Below are 13808 nucleotides of genomic sequence, written 5' to 3'. Positions count from 1 at the left end.
ACAGACCAACACGGTGTATGGGTCTTTCTCCACTGACCAACATGGTGGCTGGTACTACCTCCAAAGACCAAGACGGTAGCTGAACCTGTCTCCAAAGACCAGGACGGTGGCTGGGACTGCCTCCACAGAAAATGACGGTGACTGGACAGCCTCCATAGACCAACCCGGAGGATGGACTTGCCTCAAAGACCAAGATGGTGGCTGGGCTCTCCTCCACAGATCAAAACAGTGTCTGAGCCTGCCTCTACAGACCAAAACGATGAGTGGGCCTGCTTCTACAGACCAAGACGTTGGTTGGACCTTCCTCCACAGAACAAGAGGTGGCCGGGCATGCGTCCAGATACGAAGATGGTGGCTGGACCTGCCGCCATAGAACCAGACCATGGCTGGACCTTCCTCCACAGACAAGTGCGGTGGCCGGTCCTGCCTCCACAAACCAAGACGATGGTTGGACCTCCCCCCACAGACCAAGACGGTGGTTGGAGGTGCCTCCACAAACCAAGACGGTGGCTGGAGCTGCCTCCACAAACCAAGACGGTAGATGGGTATGCTTCCACAGACCAAGACGGTGGTTGGGCCTGCCTGCACAGACTAAGACGGTGTATGAGCCAGCCCCTACAGACTAAGAGGTGGTTGGGCCTTCCTCCACAACCAACAGACAAAGAGGTGGCTGGGCCTGCCTACAGACACCATGACGGTGGCTGGGCTTGCCTCCACAGACCAAGACGATTGTTGGGCCTGACTCTACAAACCAAGACATTGGCTTGACCTGCCTCCACAGACCAAGATGGTAGCTGGTAGACGAAGACGGAGGCTCGGCCTACCTCCACAGAACAAAACTGTGGCTGGGCCTGCCTCCACAGACCAAGACTGTGGTTGAACCTGCCTCCACAGATCAAAGCTGTGCCTGAACCTACCTCCACAGAACAAGTCGGTGGCTGGGCTTGCCTCCACAGAACTGACAGTGGCTAGGGCTGCCTCAACAAACCAAGACGGTAGTTTAGCCTGCTTCCTCCACAGATAAAGGGGGTAGGTGGGCCTGTCTCCGCATTCCAAGACTGTGGCTGGTCCTGCCTCCAACGACTAACCTGTGGTTGGGCCTGCATCCATAGACCAAGAGATAACTGGGCATGCCTCTGCAAACCATGACGGTGGTTGGACTTCCCTCCACAGACAAAGACGGTGGCTGTGCATGATTCCACAGGCCGTGATAGTGGCTGGGTCTTCCTCCACAGAACAAGACGGTGGCTGTGCATGATTCCACATACCAAGATGGTGGCGGGGCCTGCCACCACAGACCAAGGCGGTAGCTGGGCCTGCCTCCGCAGTCCAAGACGGCGGCTATGCCTGCATCCACAGACTAAGAAATGGTTGGGCCTTCCTCCACAGACCAAGAGGTGACTGGCCCTGCCTCCACAGACCAAGACAGTGGATGGGTCTACCTCCACAGAACAAAACGGTGGCTTTGCATGACTCCACAGGCCTGTCTCTACAAACTAACAGGTGGTTGGGCCTGCGTCCACAGAACAAGAGGTGACTGGGCTTACCTCAGACGAAGACGGTGGCTGGTCCTCCCTCCAGAGACCAAGACGGCGGCTGGTCCTGCCACCACAGACCAAAACTGTAGCTGGACTCCCTTCCACAGACGAAGACGGTGGCTAGAATTCCCTCCACAGATCAAGATGGTGGCTAGGCATGCCTCCACAAAACAAGACGGTGGCTGTGCATTACTCCACAGACCAAAATGGTGGCTGGGTCTGTCTCCACAAGCCAAGACAATGGCCAAGTCTACCGCCACAGGCTAAGACGGTGGCTGGGCCTGCTTCTACAGACCAAAACGTTGGCTGGGATTTCCTCCACAGACCAAGACGGTGGCTAGGCCTGCCTCCACAATACAAGACGATGCATGTGCCTGCCTCCACAGACTAAGGCGGTATTTAGGCCTGTTTTACCAGTCCAAGACGGTGGTTAGGCCTGCCTCCACGGACCACCAAGACAGTTGCTGGGCTTCTCTCCACAGACCAAGGAGGTTGCTGAGCCTGTCTCAGCAGTCCAAAATGGTGGCTGGGCCTGCTTTTACAGACCAAGACGATTTCTAGACCTGCCACCACGGACCAAGACGGTGGCTAGTCCTCCCTCCACAGACCAAGACGATGGCTGGTCCTCCCTCCACAGCCCAAGACGGCGGCTTGGCCTGCCTCCACAGACCAAGACGGTGGCTATGTCTTTCTAAACAGACTAAGACGGAGGCGGGGCCTGCCTCCGCAAGGTCAACCTCCGCAGACCAAGATGGTGGATGTGACTGTCTCTACAGACCAAAACGGCGGCTGCCACTGCCTCTACAGACCACGACGGTGGCTAGGCCTGCCTCCACAGATTAAGACGCTTGCTGGACCTGCCCCCACCCAGCTAGACGGTGGCTGCGCCTGCTTCCACAGACTAAAACGGAGATTGGGCCTGCTTCCACAAGCCACGACAGTGGCCAGGTCTACCTCAAAAGACCACGGCTGTGACTGACTTCACAGACCAAGATGATGGCTGGGCCTCCCTCCAGAGAACAAGTCGCTGGTTGGGACTGCCTCCACAGAATATGATGGTGGCTGGGCCTGCCTCAACAAACCAAGACGGTGGCTAGGCCTTCCTCCACAGATCAAGACGATTGCTGGACCTTCCTCCACAGACCATGAGAGTGGCTGGGCCTTCCTGCACAGACCATGACGGTGGCTGGGCCTGCTTCCACAGACCAAGACGATGGGAGGACATCCCTCGACAGACAAAGAAGATGACCAGACTTACCTCAACGGACCAAGACGGTAGCTAGATCTGTCTCGACAGTCCAAGATGGTGGTTAGGCCTTCCTCCACAGACCAAGACGGTGACTGTACCTGCCTCCACAGGTCCTGTGCCAGGTCCTGCCACTCACAAACCATGTCGGTTCCCTAGGCCTGCCTGCGCAAACAAAGACATTCGCTGGGGCTGCCCACGAAGACCAAGATGGTGTTTGGATCTGCATCCACAGACGAAGGTGGCTGGGACTTCCTCCACAGACCAACACGGTAGCTGGGCTTGCCTCCACAGACCAAGAGGTGGTTATGCCTGCCTCCATAAACCAAGACTGTGACTAGTCCTGCCTCCACAGACCAAGATGTCGGCTGGGCCTCCCTCCACAGACCAAGACGGTCGCTGGGCCTTCCTACACAGACCAAGACGGTGGCTATGCCTTCCTCCTCAAACCAAGACGATGGCTGGAACGGCCTCCACAAACAAAGACAGTGGCTGGGCCTGCCTCCACAGAGATGCCGGCTGGGCCTGCTTCCACAAAGAAGTCGGCTGGTCCTCCCTCTGCAGAACATGAGGTTGGCGAGGCCTTCTTCCATAGGCCAAGACGGTGGCTAGTTCTACCTACACAGACCAAGACGGTTGGTATCTGGACCTGTCTCAGCAGTCCATAACGGTGACTGGTTCTGCCTCCAAAGACTAAAACGGTAGCTGGACCTGCCTCCAAAGACCAAGACGGTGGTTGAACCTACCTCAATAGACCAGGGCGGTGACTGTGTCTGCATCCACAGCCCAAGACGATGGGTAGATGTGCCTCCAAATACCAAGACAATGGCAGGGCCTGCCACCACAGATCAGGACGGTGTTTGGGCCTGCCTCCACAAACTAAGATGGTGGGTGGACCTGCTTCCGCAAACCAAAACCGTGGCTGAGCCTGCCTCCACAGACGACGACGTTGGCTAGGCCTTTCTCCACAGACGAAGACGGTGGTTGGTCCTACCTCCATAGACCAATACGGTTGGTGGACCTTCCTCCACAGACCATGGCGGTGGCTTGGCTTGACTGCACAGACAATGACGGTGGCTAGGCCTACCTGCACCGACCAAAATGGGTGCTGGACCTGCCTCAGCAGACCAAGACGGTGGCTGGGCTGGTCTCCAAAGACCAAGGTGGTAGCTGGGCATGTCTCAGCAGTCCAAGACGGATGCTGTTCTGCCTCCAAAGACCAATGCGTTTGCTGGACCTGCCTCCAGAGACGAAGACGGTGGCTTAACCTGCTTCTAGAGATCAAGACGGTGGATAAGTATGACTCTACAGACCAAAAGGGTGGGTAGACCTGTTTCCAAACACCAAGATGGTGGATTGGCCTGCCTCTACAGCCCAAGACTGTGGCTGGGCCTGCCTCCACAGACCAAGACGATGGTTGTTCCTTTCTCCAGAAACTAAGACATAGGCTGGGCCTGTCTCCTCAAGCCAAGACACTGGCCAAGTCTACCTCCAGAGACGAAGACGGTGGCTGCCCCTACAGATCACAAACGGTGGCTGGGATTGCCTCCACAAACCAAGATGGAGAATGGGTTTGACTCCACAGACCAGGACGGTGGCTGGAACTGCCTCCACAGACCAAGAAAGTATATGGATCTGCCTCCAAAGACCAAAATGGTGGCTGGGCCTACCTCCACAGACCGGGACGGTGGCTGGACCTGCCTCCACAAACCAAGATGGTGAATGGGTTTGACTCCGCAGACCAAAATAGTGAATGGGTCTGACCCCACAGATCAAGACGGTGGCTGTTCCTTTCCCCACAGACCAAGAGGGAGGCTGGGCCTTCCTCCACAAGCTATGACAGTGGCCAAGTCTACCTCTACAGACTAAGACGATGGCTTGGCCTGATTCTACAAACTAAAATGGTGGCTAGGCCCTCCTCCACAGACCAAGAGGTGAATCGGCCTACCTGGAGAGACCAAGACGGTCGCTGGACCTACCTTCACAGACCAAGACGGTGACTGGACCTGCCGTCACAGACCAAGACGGTGGCTGGGCCTGCCTTCACAAACCAAGACAGTGGCTGGCCCTGCGTCCACAGACAAAAAGCGGCTGAGCCTACCTCTAAAGACCAATAAGGTAAATGGACCTGCCTCAACACACCAAGACGGTAGCTGCGCCTGCCTCCACAAACTAAGACGGTGGCTGCACCTGCCTCAACAGACTAAGACGGTAGCTCAGAATTCCTCCAAAGATCAAGACGGTTGCCGGGCCTGCCTCCACAGACCAAGACGGTGGCTAGGCTTGCCTCAACAAACCAAGACGGTTGCTAGGCCTGCTTGCACAGACCAAGACGGTTGCTAGGCCTGCTTGCACAGACCAAGACGGGTGCTGGAGCTCCCTGCACAGGCAATGACGATGCGTGGGCCTGCCTCCGTAGAGCAAGACTGTGGATAAGTCTGACTCCACAGAACAAGATGGTGTCTGGGCCTGCCTCCACATACGAAGACGGTACCTGTGCCTGCTTCCACATATAAAGATGGTGGCTGGACTTCCCTTCACAGACCAAGAAGGTGGCTGGCCCTGCCTCCGCAGACCAAGATGGTGGCTGTGCTTGACTCCACAGATCAAGATGGTGGGTGCACCTGCCTCCGCAGACCAAGACGGTGGATGTGTCTGCCTCCACAAACCAAGATAATGGTTGTGCCTGACTCCACAGGCCAAGATGGTAACAAGGAATTCCTCCACAGACCAAGACGGTGAATGGTCCTGCCTTCACATACAAAGACGGCTACTGGGCCTGTCTACACATACCAAAATGGTGGCTGTGCCTGATTCCACAGACCAGTGGATGGGTCTGACTCCGCAGACCAGAATGGTGGCAGGGCGTGCCTCCACAGACTAAGACGTTGGCTGGGCCTGCATTCACAGACGAAGACGGAGGCTGGGCTTGCCTCCACAAACTATGCGCTTGTTGGGCCTGCCTCCACAAGCCATGACAGTTGGCAAGTCTACCTCTACAGACAAAGACGGTGGCTGGGTATGATTTTATAAACCAAAATAGTGGCTAGGCCTGCCTCCACAGACTTAGAGGTGACTGGGCCTGCCCGCAGAGATAAAGACGACGGCTGAACCTAACTCAACAGACCTGAACGTTAGCTGAACCTGCCTCCACAGACCAAAATGGTGGCTCGGCCTAGTTCCAAAGACTAAGAGGTGATTGGGCCTGCCTCCACGGACCAAAACTGTGGCTTGGCCTGCCTCCACATCCCAAGAGGTGGCTGGGCCTGACCCAAGTGACCAAGACGGTGGTTCGACCAACTTCGATAGACCAAGACGGTAGCTGGGCCTGCTTCACCGGCAAAAAGGTGGTTTGGCCTGCCTCCACACACCAATAAGGTAAATGGATCTGCCTCAGCAGACCAAGACGGTGGCCTACCTCCACAGGCCAAGATGGTGCCTGGGCCTGCCTCCACAGACCACGAGGTAAATGGACCTGCCTCAACAGACCAAGAGGTGGCTGAGCCTGCCTCCACACACTGATAAGGTAAATAGACCTGCCTCAGCAGACCAAGAGGTGGGTGGGCCTGCCTCCACAGACCAAAACGGTGGCTGAGCCTGCCTTCACATCCCAAGAGGTGGCTATGCCTGACCCAAGTGACCAAGACGGTGGCTCGACCTGCGTTCACAGACTAAAATAGTGGCTGGGCGTGTCGACACATACCAAGATAGCGGCTGGTCCTGCCTCCGCAGACCAAGACGGTTTCTTGGAATGCCTCCACAGACCAAGACGGTGGTTGATCCTGCCTCCACAGACCAAGACGGTTGTTGGGCCTACCTCCACAGACCAAGACGTTGGCTGGGTCTTTCGGCATAGAGCTTGACGGGTTCTAGAGCTGTCTCCACAAACCATGACGGTGGCTTGGCCTGCCTCCACAGACCAATACGGTGGCTGTTTCTTTCTCCAGACCAAGAGGGAGGCTGGGTCGGCCTCCACAAACTATGACAGCGGCCAAGTCTACCTCTACAGAACAAGACAGTGACTTGGCCTGGTTCTACAAATCAAAACGGTGGTTAGGCCTGCTTCCACAGACCAAGAGGTGGCTTGGCCTGCCTCCAGAGACCAAGACAGTGAGTGGACCTGCCTGCGAAGACCATGATGGTAGCTGGGCCTGCTTCCACAGACCAAGACGGTGGCTGGCCTTGCCTCCACAGACCAAGACGGCGGCTGGACACTCACCCACAAACCAAGACGATGGGTGGGCCTGCATCCACAAGCAAAGACGGTGGCTGGGCCAACCTCCATAGACCTAAACGGTGGCTGGGCCTGCATCAACATACCAATAATATAAATGGACCTGCTACAACAGAGCAAGACAGTGGCTGGACCTGCCTCAGCAAACCAAGACGGTTGCTGGGCCTACCTCTACAGACCAAGACGGTGGCTGGGTCTGCCTACACATACCAAGATTGTGGTTGTGCCTGACCCCACAGACCAAGATGGTGGCTGGACCTTCCTCCACAGACCAAGACGGGTGCTGGAGCTGCCTACAAAGACCATGACGGTGTGTGGGTCTGCTTCCACAGACCAAGACGGGTACTGGAACTGCCTACAAAGACCATGACAGTGCGTGGGTCTGCCTCCACAGACGACGACGGTGGATGGGTCTGACTCCATACATCAAGATGGTGGCTGGGCCTGCCTCCACAGACCAAGACGTTGGCTATGCCTGCCTCCACATCCCAAGCGGTGGTTAGGCCTGACCCAAGTGACCAAGACGTGAGTCGACCCTCTTCAGCAGACTAGGACGGTGGCCGGGCCTGCTTCCACGGACTAAAACAGTGGCTGGACCTGCCTACACATACCAAGATGGTGGCTGTGCCTGACTCCACAGACCAAGATGGTGGCTGGACAGATCAAGACAGACCAAGACGGTGGCCGGGCCTGCATCCACAGACGAAGACGGTGGCTGGGCTTGCCTCCACAAACTAGTAGGTGGCTGGGCCTGCCTCCACAGACCAAAAAGTGACTCTGCCTGCCTCCACATACAAAGACGGTGCCTGCGTCTGCCTCTATAGACCAACAGGTGGCTACTCCTGCCTCTACAGAACAAGACGGCGGCTGGTACTCCCTCCAGAGACCAAGACAGTGCCTTTGTTTGCCTTCACATACCAAGAAGGTGGCTGGACTTCCCTCTCCTTACCAAGAAGATGGCTGGCTCTGCCTCCACAGACCAAGACGGTGTATGGGACTGTCTTCACAGACCAAGACTGTGCCTAGGCCTGCCTCTACAGACCAATAGGGGGCTGGACTTGCGTCCACAGACCGAGACAGTGGCTGGATTTGCGTCGACAGACCGAGACCGTGGCTGGACCTGCCTCCACAGACCGAGACGGTGGCTGAGCCTGCTTCCAGACGAAGACGGTGGCTGGACCTGCATCCACAGACCAAGACGGTGGCAGGGCTTGCCTCCACATACCACGTCGGTGGCTGGGCCTGCCTCCACAGACCAAGACGGTGGCTGGGCCTGCCTCTATAGGTCAAAAGGTGCCTATACTTCCCTCCACAGATCAAGACGGAGGCTGGAACTTCCTCCACAGAACAAAATGGTGGCTGAGCCTGCCTTCACACACCAATACGGTGGCTAGGTCTGCCTCCACAATCATTGAAAACATAGGAAATGTTAGCAGTACGGAAAATGTTGAGATGAAATCGTAATCAGAACATCATTTGCTATTATTCTTCTACAGGAACACCATGATTGTAGGGTCACCTCTCGGTCCACAAATGTTTCTAGTTCAGTAGAAGTTGCCAAATGAAAGAAAATCCTCTTCAACTTAGGGTAATGAAAAAAAACAAATGATATAAGACGGGATCTGTTTCCTCACTAGAAAGCGCTTCTCTTGTAGAGTGAAAAAGAGAAATTCATGTGTACAAGCCTCAAACCCCGTTACGAAGTCTTATTAATCTATGCTGATCATATGCTTAATTTATATCATTGTAAGAGACGAATGAACATACTGTCATCTCATCTTTACCAAGGCTCCAGTAACCCTGGCTATCTATTGTCCATTCACCCTTACCAAGACCCCAGTAATCCTGACCATCTCTTATCCCCTCACCCTAAACAATGCTCCAGTAAGCCCTGCTATCTGTTGTCCATCCACCCTTACCAAGGCTTCAGTAACCTTAGCTATTACTGTCCCCTCATCCTTTCCAAAGCTCTTATAATCCTGGCTATCCATTGTCCCTTCATCCTTAACAGGTGCTCCAGTAACCTTGGCCATGTATTGTCCTCTCATCCGTAAAACTGGCTAACTACTACCCCCTCACCCTTACCAAAGCTCCAGTAACCCTGGCTAACTACTACCCACTCACCATTACCAAGCTCCAGTGACCTTAGCTAACCTCACTCTTTCACAGGCTCAAGTAAGCTTGTCCATCTGACAGTAGCTTAAGTGTTTTCACTTTTCTGACCTTACCAAAGGTCTTTGGTCACCTAAACATTAAAAGATCTAAACACAAATCCCATTCAAACACTTCATATATAAGCATTTCAAGATTTCGAGCAGATTTTTTTCACAGACACTTTCATTGATATAATGTATAAATATGAAACTTTTTTGCACACGGTACATCTGATTAGGATCCATTATCTTTCAGGCTGAGACACATATCACAAATGTTTTAAAGATTCTTATTTTGTGCTAAATACCTCAGCTGGCGGCTCCTGAGTACAGTAGTGTTGATGGCAGTCTCATATGCCTCAGCTGGTGGCTCCTGAGTACAGTAGTGTTGATGGCAGTGTCATATGCCTCAGCTGGTGGCTCCTCAGCTGGTGGCTCCTGAGTACAGTAGTGTTGATGACAGTGTCATATGCCTCAGCTGGTGGCTCCTGAGTAAATTAAAGTTGTTGGTAGTATCATATGCCTCAGGTTGGTAGCTACTGAGTACAGTAGTGTCATATAAAGATGAGGATGTCGTCTCTCTTCAGGTCTTGGCTGACGTGAACCCTATGGAGCTGGCTGTGTTTCGTTTCGTGGGCATCTTGCTGCCGACGCTGCCCTTGCTGGTGCGTCGAGGTGACCCAGCCTTCCCCAGGGGCCGCCGCTTCATGCTTATGTTGCGGGGACTAGTGGGCGCCACTTCCCTCATGCTGCAGTTCTACGCCTTCAGACACATGCCTCTCGCCGACGCCTCCGTCATCGTCTTCAGCGTACCGGTCTTCGTGGCGGTGTTCGCGCGCGTCTTCCTGGGGGAGCCATGTGGACTATTCCACGGGGTAGTGATCATCTTGACGGTGGCCGGGGTTATCCTCATCGCTCGCCCTCCGCTGCTCTTTGGGTCGCTGTCTGACGCGTACACGTCGGAGAACTGGTGGGGCGCCGCAGCGGCCATCGGTGGCACAGTGGTGGCGGCCAACGTGTACGTCATTCTGCGGGTGCTGAAGGGGTTGCACTTCTCCGTCATCATGACCAACTTCGCTGTGGTGGCGCTCTTCTTGACGCCGGTAGTGTCGTGGTTCAGCGGTGACCTCTGCGTGCCCCGCTGCGGTAATGAGCGCTACCTCATCGTAGCGATCGGGGTCTTTAGTTTCGGCGGGCAAATCCTGCTGACGAAGGCTCTGCAATTAGAACAAGCAGGACCTGTGTCCATTGCGCGCACAGCAGACGTTGTGTTCGCCTTCATATGGCAGGCGATCTTCTTCCAAGAGCTGCCGGATATGTTGAGTCTGATGGGCGCTCTTCTCGTCACCTCCTGCGTTTTCCTGACGGGTCTACGCAAGTGGCTCCTCTCCCTGCCGGACTCGTCGGCCACTCGTCGCAGACTTGGGTGCCTAACCTGCTGACCTCTGTGACTCACCATCGCTGCCTCACCCACTGACTTATCACTGACCACTGGGGCCTTCAGGTCATTCCACAGTTTTGACAGACTCGTTATCTGATGAGGTATAGAGAGCTGGTGACGTCAACTGGCCCGCGGTGTATCTTGATTTGTGTTTGTTTTATCATTTTAGTGTAGAGAGTAAACATTCACATCCTATCTATCATTTGTTATCATAAGGCAGATTATTCTTCAGATATGAATGGAGATTATTTCACAAACCCATAATGATAATTTCCATTTCCTCCTTTTGTGTTGGATGAACATGGGTACACAACGCGAATGTTTTGTTTCATTATGCTATGTATATCAATACTTAGTTTCATAACTAATGATTTGACACAGAAAAAGGATCATGGACTAACATTTGTTATGAATAATGATCTCTTACAGGATAAGGAGAAGGCTCAGTGTGGAATATATTTCTCCTCTCTGTAGGGTTAGGTAGACAAAACCATTCTCTTCATAAATTCATATTTTGTTCCACATATTCATGATTCAAATGATATCATATTCTTATTTGTATTCTGTTTCTTTATTTTCTCCTAACAATTCTTAAATAGGTATTGTTTTCAACAGATCAGTGACAATATTTTGTTTGCATTTTTTTGTTTTGTTATCGGTCTTGGAATAACCAGTGTGAGATATCAGCTTCCTATTCTCATATAATGAACTCTGTCATCTTTAATCTATCATCATCTTACTTTGTGTTGTTATTATCAGTTTACTACATGTAACCTTTCTTATTGCACAACTCACTTGATATTCTTTGCTTACTTCATAGTGATACGTAATATCTTATGAAAGATGTGCTTGCCAATATATATATATTGTGGGATATGTGCTTTGTTTCACAAGATTACTGGATACTGTTTATAGTCATGCATTTCTTTTATTTTCTTTGTTACTGAGTTACTTTTCTTATCTGACTCGTTCCTTCCCTACTAATGTCAGTTCTCAAACCTGCAGCCATGTTCTCTCACTGTAGGGCCTTCACTCGCCCATCAGCCATAGCACTGTCACCCACCTTTGATATATAGCGTTATCATGACCTGTGCCACTGTCATAAGCCTCCCCTGCTCCACTCACCGCTGAGATACCCTATCAGTCATGACTTCGTTGTCACCTTCGACAAAGACTAGGGCGTCTGTCCTCTCACCAAGACCATAAACATCTTTTCCCAGAATTATCAACCCTTCCTGTATTCCTCCATGTTTACCAGTTCCCTCTTCCCTTCCTGAGGTACCATCACGTTTTTCTTTTTCCTTTCCATCATCATCTTGCCTTTCTCTCCCGAACTCATTATTCAGTAAAACATAAGAGGCTGACCACCCAGAGTCTAATCAGCTTCATCAGCTAATAAATATCCATTATTCCTACACATGAGGATTCAGCTCTAGTGATATTATGTGGATGTCTCGTACAGTAACTGACTTCGTCTGTCACGAATTCATCAGCACAAATCCATGTGATCTTAGTCGTTGATTAACTGAGGATGTATGAGTCTAGATAATAATGTGTTATGGCAGATATGTATCAAAGTATTCAAAACTTTCAGAATAATATCATTCAAGGAAATATTTCGCGGTAAAAGTCTTTGACAGAGTGTTCAGCTCTCTCTCTCTCTCTCTCTCTCTCAAATATTTCCAAAGTATTAAGCATGAAAGTATAACCAAGTGAAGTAAGTTTATCCGGGATAATAAATTTCCATGAGATACAGATAAGTGATATAACTGATGTATTAGTCGAAGCAGATGTTGTTCTCCACCTTTTCAAGAGTTGTTCTACACCTCAAGAGCTGTTCTACACATCAAGAGTTGTTCTATACCTCAAGAGCTGTTCTACACATCAAGAGATGTTCTACACCTCAAGAGTTGTTCTACAAATCAAGTTGTTCTACACCTCAAGAGTTGTTCTACAAATCAAGTTGTTCTACACCTCAAGAGTTGTTCTCCACCTTTTCAAGAGTTGTTCTCCACCTTTTCAAGAGTTGTCAGCAATTTAGAAAAAAATGGACTTTGATTCAACACTTGATCGAATGCACTATACAATATTGTGATAGACATTAACATTACATATCTATGGAACATTGTGTTACAAGCTTTTCAGACAAAAGGAATTTATGAAATCTTATATGATTAGATATAAATGAAATGAAGAATCAAGTTTCTGTTAGTTGAAATATGATAGAGACTGAAATGTATTAGATATCTTTATGTTACTTTAGGATAGGACTCTCAAGCAATTAAAAACATTTCATTTTACTTTACGATGAAAGGTCATCTGTGAAATAAGCTTTGCTAATATTGCTGTAAGTTCACTGTGATTACATGTTTAACGTAATGCCATGTGTCAGGTAAAAGCAGATCACAGAATATAACATAAAGTCACTTGCATTACAAATTAGTATCATTGCACGATTATCGAAATGTTATGATATTTCTTGATCAAAATATATCTATTTTCCAGGTACAGTAGTTGAAATTTAAAGTATTTTGTGAGGTAAGAATGCATCCATTATGTGTTTGTTGCTACTGTATGTATCGACCCTGTTCAAGAAATCATTTCAGAACATTACTATGTAAGATCATCATTAGTGTAATCAACATGTATGATATCGGACGGGGGAAATGTATATAGACCCGTAAGTCAGTATTACTAAAGGAAAATGTTTTGAGGGTAATTAAGATAGAGAATTTTCACTTGAGATGAGAGTTGAGTCAAGTAACAGTGTATTGTTCATCAAGGTTTTCTAACCATCAACTGACGTGTTGTATTATATGCAACACACTTCACTGGTTCACTTGTATTAGGGGGCCACTAAGGCCATATCATACTTTCTTTATGTAGTCTCTAGCGACGCTCACTAATGAATCAACCAATCTCTCACTAACTAATCAACGCCTCTCACTAACGAACCAAACTATCTCTTACTAATGAATCAACAATTCTCATCCCGGAGTCTCTAACTAACCAACGTTTCTGCCTGCAATGTCTAACCAGTCAACCAGTTTCTAACTGTAATTTCTAACAAATCATCAACCAGTGTCTAACGAATCAACCAGTCACAGTGGTTGCGACTACCATGTTAACTCTGGTTTTCTTAACAAGCATGTCATGCAAAGAAACAATTATGTTTGTTTTTTATCAAAAGTCTTGG

At 50.6% G+C, this 13808-nt stretch overlaps 1 protein-coding gene across 3 annotated transcripts in view; it reads left to right on the top strand.

Moving 5' to 3' along the window:
• Window positions 1-13545, top strand: part of LOC139756866 (solute carrier family 35 member G1) — a 268287-nt gene extending 254742 nt beyond the window's left edge. For all 3 annotated transcript variants that reach the window (XM_071676727.1, XM_071676718.1, XM_071676736.1), the window contains one exon: window positions 9759-13545. In XM_071676727.1, the coding sequence (XP_071532828.1) occupies window positions 9759-10613 (855 nt within the window). In that variant the 3' untranslated portion in view covers window positions 10614-13545. The remainder of the gene's footprint in view (window positions 1-9758) is intronic.
• The last annotated feature ends 263 nt before the right edge of the window (window positions 13546-13808 follow it).

This window comes from Panulirus ornatus, chromosome 2, assembly GCF_036320965.1.
Source record: "Panulirus ornatus isolate Po-2019 chromosome 2, ASM3632096v1, whole genome shotgun sequence".
NCBI lineage: Eukaryota > Metazoa > Arthropoda > Malacostraca > Decapoda > Palinuridae > Panulirus > Panulirus ornatus.
This window is presented reverse-complemented; position numbering and strand designations above follow the sequence as displayed.